Raw genomic sequence first — 21,011 nt, forward strand, 5'->3', positions numbered from 1 at the left:
CCCGAGGAATTTAGCTCACAGCTCGCTCCGCTTCGGTGGTCTGGCTCCGCCGACTGAAGTTAGTGCGGGAAGAGAGAAGGACTCTCTCACACAAGAAACACCAACTCCGCTCGGCCAGAGGACAGCCCAGCAAGCGCACAGACCGGCAAGCAAGCGGAAGTCGCCCTTCCCCGGGACCAGAAGTCCCGCCCCTTCCGGAGGAGGGCCTAAAAGCAAGACAGCCAATCCAAAGGAAGGAAATACTCCGGCTGAGGCGAATGGGAATTGGGCCTGGGGCTCGCGATCGGAAGCAGCCTGGGGGCGGGCCTCACGCTGGAAGTGCTCGCCGCCAGGCTGGTTCCACCGCTTAGGTGGTGGGAGATGCGCGGGCGGCTGCAGGCGAGGAGCCGGGTCGGAGGTCCGCAGTCCGGAGGCAGGTCGGCTGTGGGGCGGAGCGGCTGCCCCGCCGTCAGACCATGGCCCCGACCCAGCCGTGGGGAGAGCGGCTCCTGAGCCTGCGGGTGACCCCCGCCGGGGTGTTCGGCGTGGCCTTCCTCGCCCGAGTCGCCCTGGTTTTCTACGGGGTCTTCCAGGACCGCACGCTGCTCGTGAGGTACACGGACATCGACTACCAGGTCTTCACGGACGCCGCGCGCTTCGTCACCGAGGGGCGCTCCCCGTACCTGCGGGCGACCTACCGCTACACTCCCCTGCTCGGGTGGCTCCTCACCCCCAACATCTACCTCAGCGAACTCTTCGGGAAGTTTCTCTTCATCAGCTGCGACCTGCTCACGGCTTTCCTCCTATACCGCCTGCTGCTGCTCAGGGGGCTGGGGCGCCGCCAGGCGTGCGGCTACTGCGCCTTGTGGCTGCTTAACCCGCTCCCCATGGCGGTGTCCAGCCGGGGCAACGCGGACTCGATCGTCGCCTCGCTGGTGCTGACGACGCTGTACCTGCTGGAGACAGGGCGCGTCGCGGCGGCCGCGGTGGCCTATGGGTTCGCCGTGCACGTGAAGATCTACCCCGTGACCTACATCCTTCCCATAATCCTCCACTTGCCCCCAGAGCCGGGCCGCGACCCGAGCCCCCGCGCCTCCCGGCGTCCCCTCCAGGCCGGTTTGCGCGCCTTCCTGACGCGGCTGTGGGATCGGGCTGTGCTGCTCTTCGCAGCGGTGGCCGGGCTCACCTTCGCCGCCCTGAGTGTCGGTTTTTACTGTAAATACGGCTGGGACTTCCTGGAGCACACCTACCTCTACCACCTGACCCGGCGGGACATCCGCCACAACTTCTCCCCGTACTTCTACATGCTGTACCTGACCGCCGAGAGCGCGGGCGGCCTTGCCCTGGGCCTGGCGGCCTTCCTGCCCCAGGCCGTCCTGCTGGCGGCGGTGTCTTTCGCCTACCACAGGGACCTTGCCTTCTGCTGCTTTCTTCACACGGCCATTTTTGTGACGTTTAACAAAGTCTGCACCTCGCAGTACTTCCTGTGGTACCTCTGCCTGCTGCCCCTGGTGATGCCGCTGGTGCGAATGCCCTGGAGAAGGGCGGTGGTGCTCCTGGTGCTGTGGTTCGCGGGGCAGGCCCTGTGGCTGGCACCGGCCTATGTGCTTGAGTTTCAAGGAAAGAACACCTTTTTGTTTATCTGGTTGGCTGGCTTGTTCTTCCTTCTTATCAACTGTTGCATCCTCGTTCAGATCATTTCCCATTACCAGGAGGAACCGCTGGCGGAGAGACGCAAACATGACTAGTGTATGCTCCGGTTCGTCTGCCGCTTCCATCTCTTAGGTGCTGGTGGTTCTGAATGGACCAGAAGAGAGCTTTGGACAGATGTTGAGCATCCCAAGCACGCCCGTGAAAGTTCAGTTTGGAGCCTAATACCTGTTCCAACGAATTAAGATAAATGCTTACTTATGTATAAAGGGGACTCAGAAATTGGGGCCCACCTTTAGGAAATGGAAGGGCTGTTTGAAAATGGAAGGGCTGATTAAACTTTCGGATGTTAAAAGGTTTTTTGTGTTTTTGGGGTTTTTTTAGAAAAATACAGGAATGTGGTCAGACACATAAGGTCTAAGCCAGTATTTGTTCCAGTTATACGATGCTACTGCCAGAAGCAGTCTTATCTTTTAACCCTCACTTTTTCCATCGAAAGCGCTCACGCTAGCTGTGAAAACTCACAAAATTTTCCTAACGTACAGATTTTAGATATGAATTGTTAAGTACCAGTACGGTGTTTAGGTTGGCAAAGTTAATTCTGTATTAATGGGGGCTTAGAAGATAAAGAATCCAAAGAATTTAAATTATAATCATGTTTCATGTACAGGTATTTCTTTTATAGCTTAGTTTTTCAACACTTAGTCCCAGTGGTATTAGATTACCTTTTGGTTCTATACCAAAGGGATTACATTTAAATTCATCCATTTTTAAATTTGAATTATTACAGATCTTAAAATAGCATTTTGCTTTTGATGTTTGAGGTCTATAAACTTAGGACATTTGACCCTTTGTTTTTAATTTTCTGATACTAAAAATATTTTTCATTTAGAATTCCAGTGTTTATATCGTAAAAATGAACGTTGGTAGATTTTAGGTGATTAAAAAACAGATTGTTAGCAAGACATTTCCCAGCTTAAAAGTACCCCAATTATGAAAATTCCATAATAGAAATAGAGACCTGCACGAGAGGCTCCTGGAAAGTGTAAGAAGCATCCTAAGTGTCCGTTAGTCTCAGACCAGGAAATTGAGGGACAGATAGTGGAAATGAGGATTTGCAGATCCGTTTCCCTTATTACTACAGTATTTCTGGGGTAAAAATGCTTTCTGAGTTTCAACCAATCACCCTTAAAACTTTTTTTTTTTTTTTAACATAGCCCATTAGGTTGGGGATTCCCTAACACTAACTTGCAATGGTAATATATGAGTTTGATTTTTTGATTGTGATTTCAAAAGATGAGTATTTTAACAACATTGTTCTTTCACAGTAGACAACAATAACAAACAAACAAACAAACAAAATCCCTCCAGAGTAGTATATTGTATGTCAGGCCATGCCTAAAAATGCCTCTGAGAACAAGATGTCTATAGGCTATCGTAACTAAGAATGCTATTACTAGCAGTGTTTTGATGGCTATCTTTTGAGACCTGCTATTAGAAAAAAGGAAAGAATGTTGGCTTTGCATGGGTTGCTGTTTTTGTGAAAATAACAGACAGCTGAGGACAGTGACTTTCTTATATCCCATGTTAGGTATTATCTTGTAGTCTCTTAGCATATGACTGCTCACTAGTGACCTTACAGCCATGTCATTTAACTTCATTTTTTCATTCTTTTATAATAGTAATTAAAATGTTTTTGGTAGAACTGGCAGGGAAAGGGGTAGGTAACAGAAGTTTAACATCCTAATATAATTATCTTTTTGGTATTCCAACCTTTTTAAAAATAGTCATATTTACTTATTCATTTTCTTCAACATTTTTATTGTGGCTTACTCTTCATAACTACATTGAAATTACAAGGCATTTAACCTTGTAAATGCATCATTCTTACACTATGAGACCTTTAAGATTACTTTTAATATTCTAAATAAGACTAAACATTTTTCATGTTTTAGATCATTCCTTTAACATTCTTAGAAGTCAGTTGAGTTCTGTTGGGGTCTTTGAAGGGAACTTCAATTCCAGGTCCTGCCCTGCAAGAAATTCTCTACCAAGAACTATAGGCATCTCTCTTTTTTAAAAAATATATTTTATTGATTTTTCACAGAGAGGGATAGAGGGTTAGAAACATCGATGAGAGAGAAACATCAATCAGCTGCCTCCTGCACACGCCCCACTGGGGATGTGCTTGCAACCAAGGTACATGCCCTTAACCGGAATCGAACCTGGGACCCTTCAGTCTGCAAGCCGACACTCTATCCATTGAGCCAAACCAGCTAGGGCTAGGCATTTCTTAAAAGGTGCAAAGAGTACCCGGCCGGCATGGTTCAGTAGTTGAGCCTTGACCTATGAACCAAGAGGTCATAGTTCGATTCCTGGTCATGGCACATGCCTGGGTTGCAGGCTGCATCCCCAGTGTGGGGTGTGCAGGAGGCATTCAAATGACTCTGTCATCATTGATGTTTCTATCTCTCCCGTCCTCTCTGAAATCAGTACAAATATTTAAAAAAGAAACAAAAACTTTTTGAGTCTAGAGTTAAACCTTTCCCCTCAACCTAATGGATATAGGAAAAGAACCTAGATTTGTACTAAATAATTGTTTTAACTACCTGTTACTATTAACTTTATTCCTTCTGATCTCGATCTGGTTCTTTGAAATGGTGGTAGTTATACATGAAGATGTCTGTAAAGATTCTCAGATGTCTGGTTCCGTCTTGACAATTTCGTATTTGTGTAATCCTGCCATAAATTAGCTGACTCTAATGAGTGGAGGTTTGGCTCATGCCCACAGATTACACAGCATTTCTTTTCTCCATTGTGTTGAGGGGTCATCCAGGGATTGATGGAAGCACATGTCTTCTGCCTGGATCAGAATCATCAGAGTAGCACAAGCATTTATTCAGCACTGACCCAGGAGAACCATTGATTTAGTCAAAACAAGCATTCATATTCATTATTCTGAACAAAAACCACACTAAATGGGAATGTTTCTAGCTGCTCAGACACTTTGCTAACTATATCTGCTATATAAAACAAAATGACACTTATAGCAACTATTTAAAAATAAGAGTATGAATATTTGAAGCTCAGTTCATTTCACAAAGGAAATTTTCAACCTTCTCGGTTGTCCATTCTTATGGCAATTATTTATAGATTTAGGCCCTGTGCTGAGTCTTGTAATAGATGAGTAAGATAACGTCCATGCTCTTGACGAATTAACACTAAAGACTAACATACCTTATTAATAAAATGCTATACCTTAGCTGGTTTGGCTCAGTGGATAGTGTTGTCCTGCGAACTGAAGGGTCCCAGTTCGATTGCAGTCGAGGGCACATGCCTGGGTTGTGGGCTCGACCCTCAGTAGGGAGTGTGCAGGGGGCAGCTGATCAATGATTCTCATCAATGTTTCTATCTCTCCCTCTCCCTATCTTAAATCAATAAAAATATATTAAAATAAATAAAATGCTATATGAGACCCTATTCCACAATAGTAATGTGATTTGTAAAATGGCAAAGTAGAGAATAATACTCTTACTAGTTTACAGGTTAGAAAATTGAGGCTCATAAACAAATGGCTTTCCAAGGGCAAATACCTTGTAAATGGCAAGACTAATCTAACAATTCTACTGTATTTTGCAAGTCCTTAATTCCATATGATGACAGGTTATTACAATGAAAAACATTTACCAAATGTTACTTAGGAAACTACCTAGCAAAAGGCTGTATCTTCTATGTGCCAGGCATTGTTCTAGGTATTTTGGATACAGCTGTGAGGCACTCTCCCTTCATGGAGCTTACGGTTTTATGGGACACAAAGGATGAGCAAATACATGATTGTGATGATTGTCATAAAGGAAAACGAAGGCAAGCGAAGGAAGTAGAAAGCAATGGCGGGAGAGGAGTGGATGCTGTTTTAGATAAAGTACTTCGGGAAGGCATCTTGAGGTGGCATTTGAGCAGAGACCGAAAAGAAGTGAAGACATGATATTCATGTAGCTCTCTGGGGGAAAGAGTATACCTTGCTGAGTGAAAAACAGTGTAAAGGCACTGAGAGAGGAATGAGCTTGGCATGTTTAAAATACAGCAAGGCCAAGCTGGCATGGCTCAGTGGTTGAGTGCCGACCTATGAACCAGGAGGTCAGGGTTCAATTCCCGGTCAGGGCACATTGCCCAGCATTGTGGTTCTCAGTCCCCATTGTGGGGTGTGCGGGAGGCAGCCAATCAGTGATTCTCTTTCATCATTGATGTTTCTATCTCTCCCTCTCCCTTCCTCTCTGAAGTCAAGAGAAATATATTTTAAAAAATAAAATACAGCAAGAAGGTGAGTATAATGAGTTGGAGTGAGCAAGGAACAAAGAGGATGTAATTCACAGCATACAGTAGGACAACATGAATGCTAGTTGAAAAATACATTTTACACTAGCATTTTTACCACCCTGTAACAATAACTTTGAGCTCAACCTATTTCCCTCCCGACTGAGCACAGATTAATTTGTAAGAAAGATGAAACATAGAAACAACTTATATTTGAGCAGTGCTACAAAATACTTTCACACATTATTTTGAGACATGAGGATTTTTTTTTTTTTAAATTCTGGTTTTATAAATGAGAATCCTAAGTCTCAGAATATATGCATTTTGCCCACGGTCAGAGTTAGTACATGAGACAGGGCCAGAATCCAGATCTTCCAGAGCCAGATTTACTACTGTTTCTGTTCTGCCCTTGTCATTTAGATATGGTGAGAAAAGGACACCATGGGCCCTAGAAGGCAAGACATTCAGGAAAAAGTTGTTCACCAGATCATTCATTTAGCAAACACTTATTAAGAGCCTGCTTGGTGCCAGGCACTAAGTTAGGCTGGGAGTATGATGATCATGATAACAGTCCTGGCTCTGAGAAACTCACGGTATCTAATAGAGGACACAGATGGAAAGGTGATGACGCTGTGACAATGGCTAGAGTCAAATATATGAAGTAGTTGGGAATACTTCACTAATGCATCAACTGGACAAGGCTAGCACAGAAGTTGGTACACACTAGTGTTAATTACACAAGGAGGCCATTAGACTGAGGTGGTTCTAAGGCCTCAGCAGCCTACGCAAGCAAACCCAAGCCTGTAAATGCCTCAAGGTTAAGAGATTGAAACCTAAGGACAATGAATCACCAACAGCCAAGTTGGCTTTCCCAAATGATGCAACAGCACGTTGGTGGTATAGTGGTGAGCATTCAAAATAATGCAACAGCCTAACCTACAGCTAATCAACAATGCCCTGGCTTTGCTTCTGCCTCTTCTCTAGAGAAGTCTTGGTTCTAGCTCCTCTGGGGGGCGCACTCCTAGCCCCTTCCAGTTTGACTTGCTCAGTTTGAATCACGTTTTGTTCAAATACATTCTTTAAAAAATTCATATGCCTCACCAGATACTGAGATGTTTGTTATCTTACCTGTTTTTCTTTCCTACTGAGTAAGTTTTGGGGGCTTTCTTTGAAACTTCCTCGCTGAAAATCACTTGGTGATTAATTATACTTTTGCTAATCCTTAGGTCACAAGACCTTTTATGACCTGGCTCGACATGTCTAGCTTCACCTTCCACCTCACCCCACCCTACAGTCAATTGTATCACCTCTTCATGCCTTTGCATCTGCTGTTCCTTCGGCTGAAATATTCTTTTCACCTCCATGTCTTTCTGAACAGCTCCTATTCAGTTTAAAGATGACCTTCACAAAACATTCTCTGATTCAGTACCTCATTATATAGTGCAGATCACATTGTACTGTATTTCCCACTTGTGTGTCTTCCCATCTAGACTGTGAGTGCCCCAGGGACAGTAATTATTTCTTATTCATTGACCTTTTCCTGGAATTTTCCCAGAGCCAAGCAAAGACACAGGTGTAACCAATGTCACTGAGCTTGTGCGTGTGCCCTATACTCTCCTAGGTTTGTTGAGTTGTACACAAATATGTCATGTGAAAGCTGGAGCTAGGGGGCTCCTCTGCACAGTTCATGTAGCAGCTGTGAAAAAAAAAGAGCAGTTTCGGGGTGCCTGCCATTTCTGAATGCTATTGATACCCACCCAATTTTCTAAGAATCTTCTAATCACCTTTTATTTCTTCTTCACTTGCTATCCTCCTCCCCATCTAATCAATCACTGAACCCTGTCAGTTCTACCTGTGAATGTCCCCGGAGTCTACTGGCATCTTGCCATCGTCATTGCCGAGTCTACAGCTCGGGCCCTCATTATCTCTCATCTGGAAGGGATGGCTTCTGACTGGTCGCCTTGCTTCCCATCTCTGCTGCCCTTCAGTTCACCTCTCATGCATCCTCCCCTCTGCCGCCAGAGTGTTTCCAAAGCAGATCTGATAAAATTGTCCTAGAAGGCTTCGTGACTCATAAGAAAAATCCAAATTCCTTACTCTCCTCCTCCTTGCACTGATTTCTCCTTCTCAGCCTCACTGTAGCCCTCTGGCTAACAGTTTCCTGACATTACCACACTGTTAAGACTTTGCTCCTTCTGTTTCTCTGCCTACTATGCTTTTTCTGATGAACTGCCACTCATTTCTCACGACTCTGCTCACTGGCTCTTTCCTCTATCAGGAGGCATGCAGGGTGAGATTATGGAGAGAGATTATCTATTAGAAACATAAAGGAAAATAGAGCCATAATTGCGTATGACTGGTAAATAATCTTTATCAATGCACGTTGTCTATTATAGTTGTTTATTCATCTCTTTCAAGGTGTGTTAGCTCTTGGAGGACAAGAATTGCTTTGTGTTTATACCCTTAGAATACAACATAAGTACTCAATAAATATTTGTTAAGTAAATGAAGCTGGAACGGGGAGGGAACAAAGGTGTACTGAGCACCTACTTGGAACCTTTTCACACATTTCATTTCACTTCATTCTCAAAACAACTTTGTGAGATAAGTATCTGCTGACAAGAAAACAGGCTCAGATACATGGTGTTTTTCCCAGGTCATATGTAGGCTTATAAGGGATGGAGCTGGGGTTGGACCTACATTTGTCTGACTGTGAACCTTTCCTTTATTGAGTGATTCTCAGTCAGGGGCAATTTTGCTCCCCACTTTGGGGGGCATTTTTGGTTGTCAAAACTGGGAGATGTTATGGCATCTAGTGAGTAGAGGCCAGGAAAGCTGCTAAACATCCCACAATACACAGGAAAACCCCTACAACCAGCCCTAGCTGGTTTTGCTCAGTGGATAGAGCGTCTGCCTGCCAACTGAAAGTTCCCAGGTTCAATTCTGATCAAGGGCACTTGCCCAGGTTGCAGGTTCGATCCCCGGGTGTGCAGGAAGCAGCCAATCAATGATTCTTTCTCATGACTGATGTTTCTCTCTCTCCCTCTCCCTTCCGTTCTGAAAGCAGTAAAAACATATTTTTTAAAAAGAATTATTTGACCCCAATGTCAATAGTATCAAGGCTGAGAAACCGTGCTCTAGACCATGCTGACTCTATTGAAAATCATATAATCAAACAAAATAAAAGCATCCACCAGGAAGCCGACTGGGCTGAAGAGAAGTGTTAGGGGCTTGAGGCCAGTCATGAGCCACTGGCATTGGGAGGGGGAAAAACACACAAACTCTTTCCTCTCCAATCTCTGACCTGCCTCCGATCTTATGGTTCTTTCTCTACTGCATCCACCCTGCCTTTCTCCCCCCACCCCCTATCTTTCCTCTCCATGTTTTCTTTTCCTCAGCTGACTCTCGTTTGGCTTGGAGAAGACAGCCCAGAAGGCTCCAACGTTTTTAGACCTTTCTACTAGAAGGTACAGTTAGCATATAAGAAGCCGAAGGTTTCAAACTGACGACAGCTCTAGAAACTGAGTATCGGGCCAACCATGTCACCTTCCTAAATGGACCATAAATAATGAATGAGATGAATCACTGTGATAATCTTCCCAGGAAATAACCCACTTAAGTCATTCTTTAAAAAAACAGCAACACATTTTTATTGATTTTTTTAAAGGGAGAGGGAGAACGAGAAACCTTGATAGAGGAACATTGCATGCCCCTCAGTGGGGATCAAGCCTGCAAACTGGGCATGTGCCCTGACCCGGAATCAAACCAGCAACCTTTTGGTGTACTGGATGATGCCCAACCAACTGAGCCACACTGGCCAGGGCAGAAAGTCTTGGTAAGTGTGCTGCTGATAAGATCTAGCTGTTTCCTAATCTCAGTCAGGGCCCAAGAATGCCTTCCCATAAAGGAACGCGTTTAAAATGTAACTTCTGTGACATAAACTATGATCTAGGAAAATGTAAAATGTTTGTCCTTGGGGAAGTATTCTAATGGGGGAAGCTTTTAATGACTCATAAGTGTAACTGTAATTGTTAGAGAGACTTTGCTTTCTTTTTTTCTCTAAGCACCATAAACTCAGAGGGAGGAACCAGGTTTATCGTAGTGTCTTTGGCAGTGGAGGAGTCAGAGGAGGGTGGGAATTAATGGCGGTGTGTATAGTAGTAGAGGGATGTCACGGAAGTACTATTCCTAGCGAAGTGATTCTTACTCAGAAATCCAAGAACTTTTGCTGCATGCGAAATTGTGTATGTGTATGTGTATGTGTGGACATGTATGATTTTTTTTGGTGTGTGTGTAAATGTCTGTAACCTTTATCAAAGGGGTCCCTGACCTGCAAAAAGTGAAGCCCACTGCCCTGCAGATTGAAACATAGTTCATGAGAACAATGAAATAGAAACACGATAACCCAGGAGAGGCGAGGGAAGTGATTTCTCCTAGGAGACAGAGTTTTCCCTTTCAGAGGTAGGTTTATTGATGTGAGACCCCTCCATGTACATGTACGAGCATGCAGCGGAGAGATGAGCTGTGAGCAGACTGCAAGGCTGAATAGAATCTAGCCTCGTGGATGCTGGAGAAAAGTTACAAAGAGTGATGAGAGGTCTGGAGAGAATGCAGGAGTGTGTGTGTGTGTGTGTGTGTGTGTGTGTGTGTGTAGAGAGAGGATGAATATGAAAGTTCTGTGTACAATTCGCTGGTTTTGGATTCCACAGATGCCAATAGTTCCCAGTAAAAGAAAGATTCTGTGAGGCTGAGTGGTGGGAAGCAGACGAGGGAATGAAGATGGACTCTTTCATTGTTTTAGCCAAAGATCATTTCGGTTGTAAGCTACAGAAACCAACATTAGGTAAAGGACTGCCTAGACGCAGTGATGACGAACCTTTTGAGCTCAGCGTGTCAGCATTTTGAAAAACCCTAACTTAACTCTGGTGCCGTGTCACATATAGAAATGTTTTGATATTTGCAACCATAGTAAAACAAAGATTTATATTTAGATATTTATTTTATATATTTAAATGTCATTTAACAAAGAAAAATCAACCAAAAAAATGAGTTCGCGTGTCACCTCTGACACGCGTGTCATAGGTTCGCCATCACTGGGCTAGAGCACATTCGGTGGTTCATAAACTCCAGAGGAAGCGCTGCACGAGGAGGTCTGGGAAAGCAGAAATTGGGCGGTTTGGGGACTTGTACAGCTGGGGACCAGCTCCAGCGACCTCGTCTGCGGATTCAATGTCTAGGCTCTAAAATTCCCAGAGAGAAATGAACTGCTGGGGCCAGTCCCAGAGAAGAGGACACCACGAGCCAAGGCGCCTCCTCCGTTGCTGCTGACAGCAGTCATGCTCGTTACTGGTTGGGAGTGAGTGTAATACCTTGAAAAGAGGGGGGGCTCGAGTACCCACGTCTTCTGGTTGCCAGTTACACACCGTGTGCCCTCAGTGCACACTCTTCATTCTTTACTGATTTAAAACGAATTGATGTGGGTAGAGTGGGAGCGGGGTGGGGGTCCTACCAGGCAGCGGAAACAAAGTGCAGTAGCCTCTGTAGGATGAACTTGGGGTCCCGGAAATAGGAAGAAGGCCCCTGTGGCTTTAGAACCCTTTGCCGGGAGCAGGAGCAGAGGAAGGGCATTCGTACAGTATACAGGGTGAGTTCAGGGTGTTTTCCTATGTTCACTGGAGAGCCACTAGAGGGCGTTAAACACATACACATTAAATTTAAAAAATCACTGGCAACTCAGTGGGCAATGGGTTCTAGAAAGAGAAGTAGGAGGTTATTGCCATAATCCAGGTGAGGGACGACAGTGGCTTAGATCATGTGGTGAGAGGAGGTGGGAAGGGGTGAGAAGGGGGTGGATTTGGCACATATTTTTGTGTTGTGGGGAGAGAATTGGCAGGACTTGCTGAGGATTTGATGTTGGGGAGATGAAAAGGGAAATCCAAAATGAATCCTAGGCTTTGGGCATGGGCAGCTAGGAAGATAATAATAATGCCCCTATTGAGCCATGAAGACAGTAGGAGGGGGAGGTATAGGGAGGAGGACAGCTTAGAATAGACCTGTCAGGTTTGAGATGTCAGATGTCTTAGTGGGAAGTCCCAGGGGCAGACACATATACGTTGGGAGTCAGCCACATTATTTACAGATGCTACTTAAAGCAAGGAGCAGGGTGAGGTCGCTTAGGAGGACGGTAGATTGAATCCTGGGTGATCACACAGTAGGAAGTCTTGCTGGGTAGCAATGGTCAAAGGAAAAAAGGAGTGGTCAGGTAGGTCAGAGAAACGCCTTTTTGTTTCTAAAGCATGGGCTGTTTTTTTAAAAATTATTTTTATTGATTTTGGAGAGGGATAGAGAGATAGAAACATTAATGATGAGAATCATTGATCAGCTGCCTCCTGCCTGCCCCCTACTGGGGATTGACCTCACAACCCAGGCATGTGCCCTTGGCTGGAATCGAACCTGGGACCCTTCAATCCGCAGCTGTATCCACTGAGCCAAGCCGGCCAGGGCAAGCATGGGCTCTTAATTTGTAGCTTCTATAAGTACCACTTAGTTTACATTACATTACTGTTTATGAATACGCTCTCAGATTCAGCTAGTAAATGTCACACCCTTTACAGCTCCACATTTTCCTTGCCTAAACCATTGGCAGAATCTCTCTAGCTTCTCTTTCTGTGTGTTGTAGGGACTGGCAGGAATTCACTGTTAACTGAGCCTAGAAGGAAGGTCAAGTTTGCCAATAAACCTCTCTCTGGGCCTGTAAATATTTGTATAAAGCTCATTAACTGTACTAAATTGCTATAGATAAACCAGGTACTTATAGGTAACTAATAACCGCATGCAGAAAATCCACTTTGTGGCTTGTTTGCAATAAAATTTTAATTTTGCAGAGTGTTAAGTTAAAGCTTGCCAAAGCTCTCTTCTGGCATTTTGTATAATTCTGGGGTGACTCTCTTTACCATCGTTTAGCATACGACTCTATTTTAAAACCAGTCCAGGCAAAACACAAGTAGGAAGGCAAGCCTACTTATTTATATACACTGTATATATTTATACATATACACACATTCAGAGCAAACGAAACCATAGAAACTACATTTAGATCTTTCTAATACCGCTAAATAATTGCAGTAATGAGTCTTCCTGAGGACCCTAGCTTTCTTTATCTTTAATTAAAAATGAAATTTTCCTTCCTGATATCCAAATAAGATGTTCATTATAGAAAAACAAAGTGGTAAAAACGGAAATTTAGGACACAATGATCATAGCTCCACAATCCAGAAATAACTACTTGGGTGTGTATTTTCTCTGTTCTCTATATATACTGTGTAGTTTGGAGTCACACCAATTTAAAATTAAACTTAGTGTTAAGTTTTAATTTAAAATAAATTAAAAATAAATGATAAAACCCTCAGCAATGTATTATTATCTTTCAATAATAATAAATGTTTTTCAAGACTTTCTCAGATTTTAATGACTGCCAAAAATTTCACAGTATGAATGTTTTGATTTAGGTTGTTTTTTTTTTTATGAGAGAGAGAGAGAGAGAGAGAGAGAGGAGAGAGGGAGAGAGAGAGAGGAGAGAGGGAGAGAGAGACATTGCAGTATGAATGTATTCATTTAGGTTTTTTTTCATCAGAGAGAAAGAGAGAAACATCCATATGAGGGAGAAACATCCATCAGTTGCCTCCCATAGGCATTGATCAGGGATCAATGATGCCTGCAACCTAGGTATGTACCTTGACTGGGAATCAAACTTGCAACTTTTTCATGTATGGGATGCTGCTTCAACCAATTGATTCACCCAGCCAGGGCAAATGTAGGTACTTTTTTTTCTCTTTTTTTAAAACTGATTTTTGGAGAGAGGGGAAGGGAGAGAATTAGATGTAATGGGCTCAGGTTGTCATTTCGGCCTGGAAACACTGCCCAAGGCTCTCGGATCGAAAGGTGGGCCTCTGGTGCATTAGGCGGTCTCTCAGCACTGGCGCAAGGGCAGCGATGGCTAGCCGTCGTCCGTTTTCCAATCCAAACCCTGAGAAAATCGTAGCCCATTCAGCAGGTTACAAGAGGAACCACCTGAAGGCCACCTGGAATTTGCAGCCACTTGGGCGATACACATTTGTTTCTAGTGTTGAATTAGCTCAGTGGTTCTCAACCTTCCTAATGCCGTGACCCTTTAATACAGTTCCTCATGTGGTGGTGACCTCCAACCATAACATTATTTTCGTTGCTACTTCATAACTGCAACTTTGCTCCTGTTATGAATCGTCATGTAAATATCTGATCTGCAGGATGTATTTAGGCGACCCCTGTGAAAGGGTCGTTCGACCGCCCCCCAAGGGGGTCGCGACCCACAGGTTGAGAACCGCTGAATTAGACAGTCTTTTCTTCTCAGCTTCTGGACAGGAGAAAGGGCAGCTGCGCAGGGTACTGTGGAAGGGAGAAATACGGGAGATGGGATGTTGGAAGATGTCCTTAACAGTCTTCTTCTCCAGAAATTCTGTGCCTCGTGTTTTCTTTTGCTGTTAAGGGGAGTCCTTCTCACTGATCCTTGAATCCTTCCTGTTCAATGTCACTTAAGCCTTTTTAGTCCGTGTTTGAAGGATGGGGCTCTCTTGTGATCACATAGATACTTTTATTGTCTTAAGGGCCTAACAAATCAGAGAGGTCTCCCCCTTTAGGAGATCTCTAGCTAAATTCCCCCATGGGCCTCAAGTCCCCCGAATACTAATCACTAAGATTTCCCGCTGTCTCCTGGAAAATGAATGGGAGTCCTGAACTGTGACTTTGTTTATTGTTCTTAGAGGCACTTTCCCAGAGAAGATAAGGAACACACAGTACGTATGGCATTCCTGCTAGAAGGGGCTCTTTGTTCTTTGCTTGCTGCATACCGTACATCAGAGCAGGCCCGTCCATTCAGCGGGTGTAAGACGTCAGCGAATTACGATTGGGAGTCTCCAGCTTATTTATTCTGCCATTGGGAAGATAATTGAATGGTGAGAACATTTCCTTTTGGGAGTTATCTCATGGGGCGAGGCTGTGGCCCTGTGAGGATGGTGCTAGGGGAGGAGAGGAAAGGTGGTCTTAGGGTTCCCAGATATTTGAAAAGAAAACATCTCCAGCCAGGATCTGGAAATGACACGTATTACAATCAAGTGTTTCTTGGAGAGAGGAAGGGGATAGTAAAAATAATTCTTTGATTCCTTAATGTCTATTGGAGTTTTGAGACTTTCATCTTTGCCTTTGACACCATCCAAGTGAGCCCAATGTGAGAAGGATTAGATAATTCTCCTTTATCTAATCTAAAGGAGGATTAGATTAGATGAGTCTAATCTTATCAAATGTAGGTTTGTACAGCATGCTAAGTGACAGAAACAGGCCCCAAAGACTTGACACTCTCTTTTTAAATTTCCTTTCGCTTACCAAACATATGCTAAGCAATATTCTGCCCATGTTGCTTCTGGCCCTGTGCGGAAGGTGGAATTCTTCCAATGTCCAAATAACCCTGGAGCCATGCTGGGTGCAGGGGATGCCGGGGGTGGGGGGTGGAGCTAGTCTGACTGCCTTTGTAACCTTCTCAATGGCAGCAAGTCTGAATCAATGGTGTCAACCAATCATAACTTTCTTAGTTATTTATTAACTCTGTGACTCAGTTTCCGCCCCTGTAAAATGGTGATCAAAGCAGAATGTACTTTCTAGGGATGTTGTGAGGATTAGAACAGTTTCTGGGCCAGAGTCAGTACTTAATCAATACTAATTATTCATCACATTATTACCTTATTTGAATCACCGAGGAGTAAATTTCTCCCTATTCTTTAATAGAAGTGTTTAAAGATTTAAAAAAACTTCATTTCTAAGGGAAGATGAATTTTTAATGGGAAATTGAATATATCTTACATGTCTTTCCTTGTTGCAACTCTATAGCCTGTTTTTTTGGGTTGGGACACACAGAGCCTTGTATACTTTGCTTGAGAACAAGAGATAATACTCACGAAGTCTCTTCATCTGACCCACTTCCCGTGGGAAGGAGAGATGACAGTGGCTCTCAACTCCATCACAGGGTCTTCCCAAGAGACTCCTGACACACTGGGTGCATAGCGAAGATACCTTCCAGCAAGACTGACTACAAAAAGAATTCTCTCTCCCATTGAATTGTATTATAAAATCATAGGTATAACCACATGGAAAAATATCACAATTGATTTGACAAAAATGCTTAGTTAAGGCAGTTTGTTTTATTCCACAACCACCTTGTAAGTTCTGTAGAAGGATTGGGAGTCCTGTTTTGTAGCTCATAAAGAGTTAGTACAGTGTACGAGGGCTCCCTCCCCTCCACCCCCACTTTCTCTCCAGCACTTGTTATTTGTTGATTTATTGATGGTAGCTTGTGTGCTGCTGGTGGGATTGTAAATTGGTGCAGCCACTATGGGTGACAATATGGAGGTTCCTCAAAAAATTAAAAAATAAAGCTACCACATATATGGCCCAGTAATCCCTCTTCTGGAAATTTATCTGAAGAAAACAAAAACACTAATTTGAAAATAGATATTCCCTCCTATGTTCATTGCAGCATTACTTACAGTAGCCAAGATATGAAAGTAACCCAAGTGCCCAGCAATAGGTGAGTGGAAAAAGAAGCTGTGGTACATATATACAACGGAATATTACTCAGCTATAATGAAGAGTGAAACCTTGCCATTTGTGATGACATAGATGGACCTAGAGGGCATTATGTTAAGTTAAAGAGAAAGACAAATACTATATGATTTCACTTATATGTGGAACCTAAGGAAAACAAAACGAACAAACAAAACAAAACGGAAGCAGATTCATAGTTATAGAGGACAAGTGGACGGTTGCCAAAGAGGAGGAGTGGGGATGGGAATAAAAAAAGAAGAGTTAGTGCAGGACCTTCAAACATAGGCACCGTAAATGCTGACATGGATTGGCCAGGTCTTTATGGTAAGAATAAAAATTTTGGAAACTTTATAAACAAGCTGTGGAATTATTTTTGAAAACAATACTTAAAAATCCTATAAAATGAAAGGCTAATATGCAAATTGACCAAACAGTGGAACGACCAGTCGCTATGATGTGCACTGACCACCAGGTGCCAGATGCTCAACGCAGGAGCTGCCCCTGGTGGTCGGTGCGCTCCCACAGGGGGAGTGCTGCTCAGCCAGAAGCCCTGAGCCGGGCTCACAGCTGGCGAGTGCAGGGGTGGTGGCAGGAGCCTCTCCTGCCTCTGAGGCAGCGCTAAGGATGTCTGACTGCCGGCTTAGCCATCAGTTGGACGTCCCTGAGGGCTCCTGGACTGCGAGAGGGCACAGGCTGGGCTGAGGGACCCCAAGTGCACTAATTTCGTGCACCGGGCCTCTAGTTAGTATATGAAGAGATAAAGAGAGAAGTGCATAGAGTAGAGGGTAGGAGAGGAGCCTCACTCTCCTGCCTCTGTAACAAGACCCCAAGGGTGCCCTTAGTGCTTTGGGGGCACAATGACAAGGCCCCTGAAAAGGCATGATCCTGTGTGATTCAAGATGGAGCTTCTGGGGCTAGGACACCAAGTGATGTAACCAAGTCTGTACAGCTAATGATGGCAAAGGCAGGACCAGAACTTGGGCCTTTAACTGTACTGGGAAATTTCAAGGCCTCCTCTCTGCTCTCTCTGTATAACAGGAATTTCTCCTATTTTGATTTCCACGGGAAGATTAGTAGAATTAACCTCAGCCAGCTTCTTTCATTTTCTATAAAAGGAAGTTGAATAAAATATCACACTGTACCATTAGATGTCACTATATGCCATGTTATTGTGCATGGTCTCCGCCTGAACTGCACTTGAATTTTTAAATTCTGGGTCTGTAGACTCCTGGGAATCCTTGGGTCTATGACGGGTGGGAGGCTGGTAGGGTGGGCAGAAGAACTATGAGAATTTAAAAAACTGTGTTTTAATCATGATGAAATTTTTAAAAAAAGTTATTTGACCAGATATAATGGCAAAACTCTTAGTTGAAATTCATTTTTATAGAAAAAAAAGGGGGGGGGGGGTGGTTCTTAAACTGAATTTCCAGGATGAGAAGTAGTGTGAGTGAGGCTTTGGGGAGACCAACCTTCATTTCAGTCAGCAAAGTCCCCTTCTTGGCTTCATAGAGAGGGCTTTAAGCATTTAAAGTGCCCGAGATTTGAAGTGAGACAGAAGTGGGTTTGAATCTGGCTCTGGTTAGCTGTGTGATTCTGAGTACATTACTTAACCTCTTCTAGACTCGGTTTCTTCCATTGCAACATAACGACACTGATCAGGTGATGCTGTGAGGGTAAAACGAGAAGGTATGTGAAAATACAAAGAGTAACTGTCATTGTTAGCTATGTTCCAGTGGAGAAAAATGTGGTGTGTTTTTTTGTAGCTAAAATTGCTGGAAAACTACCGAATATCCAAGCTGCCATCTCAAAGATGTGGGAACTGGGACTCAAGAGGCTGAGTGATTTGGTTCTCTGATTAAGTTTCACAATTTCATAACACAATGCAATTATTTATGTAAAACAAGACATGTTCGCGCTAATCTTTTCCAGGTGTGTCCCTCCCCGCTTGGGAAAACTTGATATGCCACCATTTGAATTTACGAAACTGATGAAATGCAAAACAATCCTTCACCTAATGATTTAGCATGCCAAATAACTTGTTTATTTTTAAATGTAAATTTTATCTTTATTTGTTTTGTTTACCAAAGTAATCCAGAACAAGTTTGTAAACTTTCAACACATGACATGCTTAGGTAATGATTTTCTTTAACGCGGTGTAAACATCGTTTAATAAATAAGTATAGATGATTTCATAACTTTCAGCCACAGATTTAATGCTTTAATTGATTCATTGAGTAGGCAGATATTTTGGTTGGGAACGTTTACAACCGCTGTGTCAGCTGCATTATTGAAATGGGGATTTATGGATCTGTGGCCTTGTGAGATTGGCTGCCCTGATAATTATCAACGGCAAGAATGATTCAGTGTTGTGGGTCTCTCCTCATTTGTAAAGTAAATTAAGTTTTACCTTTTATTTTTTATTTTTTAAAAAATATATTTCTTTATTGATTTCAGAGAGGAAGGGAGAAGGAGTGAGAGATGGAAACATCAATGATGAGAGAGAATCATTGATCGGCTGCCTCCTGCACGCCCCACACCGGGGATCAAGCCCGCAACCCAGGCTTGTGCCCTTGGCCAGAATCGAACCCAGGACCCCTCCGTCCCCAGGCTGACGCTCTATCCACTGAGCCAAGTCGGCTAGGGCAAGTTTTACCTTTTAATGACAATTTGCCTGTACGCTAGCATTTAACTTCTGTTTCCCCAAATTCCCAAGGTTTCCAAATAGTTATTTTTTAAAGGAAACGCAGTTTTATGATAGGATCCCATTGTTTATTATCCAGAGTCAGAGAAGCCTCTGGACCTTGGAACCAACAGCGCAAGGACTGGTTTGATTAGACTCATGAGGTTCTGGCTCCTTTCACGGCTGCCCGCCGTAGTCAGGGTCAGGCCATTAGAATCATGGTCACTGGGCCCTTAAAATCATGGTCACTGGGTGCTCTGCTGCCGCTGCCGACAGAGGGCGCAGGCGGTCGCGCCCTGGTTCCCATCCCTGTGGGGCGCGGGGTGCAGTCACGGCCACCATCACGGGGATCAGGGTGGCCAGTGTCTAGGGGCCATGACACTTTGGGATGCATGAAAATGTCTCAATTCCTTTTGAATGAATGATTCAGATGAGCCTAGTAATGAATAGATTACATTGATCCGTATACTAACAATACACTTAAACATCCTTTTCCAGGGCGAAACGGGCCCACAGAGGCCGTGCCTAGGACCCATGAAAGTCATCACCTAACCCTGAGTTATACGTCCAGATCCGGGGTCCTACGTTTACCGCAAGGAGCAAGGAGCGGGATCGGAGGGAGAAAGCTGGAGGGAGGGGACCTGCACTGGGGCTGCTGACGCCGACACCGCTCTGACCGCACAGCCTTGAGCTCCTCTCGCCTGCCTCCCACATCTTCATAAAAGGCCATTTTACTGCCCTTGCCACGGCCTCTAAGACGTGCTGCGGTCTGTACACCTTCACAGGACTGGACGTAAACACAGGGTGTGGCTGGACCTCTCACCAGCCTCGGGGACTGAGCTCAGGCAAACGAGTAGCCTGAGCCCACCGCTCCCACCTTGCAGGCGACCTAGGTGACCGCTGGAGAAGCTCTGAGATGCCCAAGCAGGTGTCTCCACCTGGACACCAGCCTGGTGAACAGGAGACCACAGCCTGGTGACTAGCAGGCCTTGCTGGCTGGCTCAGAGGCGATACCTGGTAGGCCTGAGGCGAGGATTCTCGTCCAGCCTGTGGCTTCTCTCTCCCTCCGGACAGTACCACTGTGGTCTGATCCCCCCCAACCCCCCACCCCCACCCCCCACCCCGCGCCCCCTCTCCCCCTACTCCACCCCCAGGATTCTATTGCCTGGCCTCGTAGGTGTGGCTGGCTGTACCCTCTGGGCTGCAGATCCGTGTCTTGGGGCCTTCGAGGGCTTTTTTCCACTGGGGTGGGAGGATGGGGGAGGGGGGAAGGGGAGGGGGAGCCCGCTTTGCCGGGCAGGGAATGCAGTGGAGATTCTGACCACCAGGGGGCACAGGGCGGCCGCCAGTGGTGGCTCCCATCCTGGAAAACACCTGGACTCCTGGGGCGGGGCTAAAGGGCTCCCTCCATCCTGTCAGGGTCTGGATTAGGTAAGGGTTTTGGTTGTTTGACTGAGGGGTGGGCCTTCACTAGGCTAACTCTGCTGGGAAGCAGGGGGAGGTGCCACTCCCACGTTAATTTCTAGGTTCACTGATGGCTTCAGCTTTCATGGAGCCAGGCCTGGGGACACAGATGAATCATACATGGGTCCTGCCTTCAGGGAGCGCAAATATGCAGGGGAGACAAAATGCAAAGAAGTGCCACTGGTGCCCAGTGACAAGTGCTGGGCTAGAGGTGTGCCGGGGGTGGCCGCGCTGGGCCAGGTGTGTGCAGGGCAGAGGGGGTGGGCCTCTCTAAGGGAGGAGGCAGGGAAGG

At 44.9% G+C, this 21,011-nt stretch overlaps 2 protein-coding genes across 2 annotated transcripts in view; both read left to right on the forward strand.

The window, feature by feature from the left end:
• The window catches only part of SLAMF9 (SLAM family member 9), a gene marked incomplete at its 5' end in the record, with an annotated part of 87,412 nt that overhangs the window by 38,549 nt on the left and 27,852 nt on the right, over positions 1–21,011 (forward strand). The window lies entirely within an intron of this gene.
• PIGM (phosphatidylinositol glycan anchor biosynthesis class M) lies at positions 456–2,956 on the forward strand (the record flags this gene model as incomplete). The annotated part of the gene is made up of 1 exon (XM_081112690.1): positions 456–2,956. The coding sequence occupies one exon, from the start codon at positions 456–458 to the stop codon at positions 1,725–1,727; it is 1,272 nt and encodes a 423-aa protein (XP_080968816.1). The 3' UTR covers positions 1,728–2,956.

The sequence above is a fragment of the Myotis nattereri genome, assembly GCF_964212035.1.
Source record: "Myotis nattereri genome assembly, chromosome: 18".
NCBI classification, from domain to species: Eukaryota; Metazoa; Chordata; class Mammalia; order Chiroptera; family Vespertilionidae; genus Myotis; species Myotis nattereri.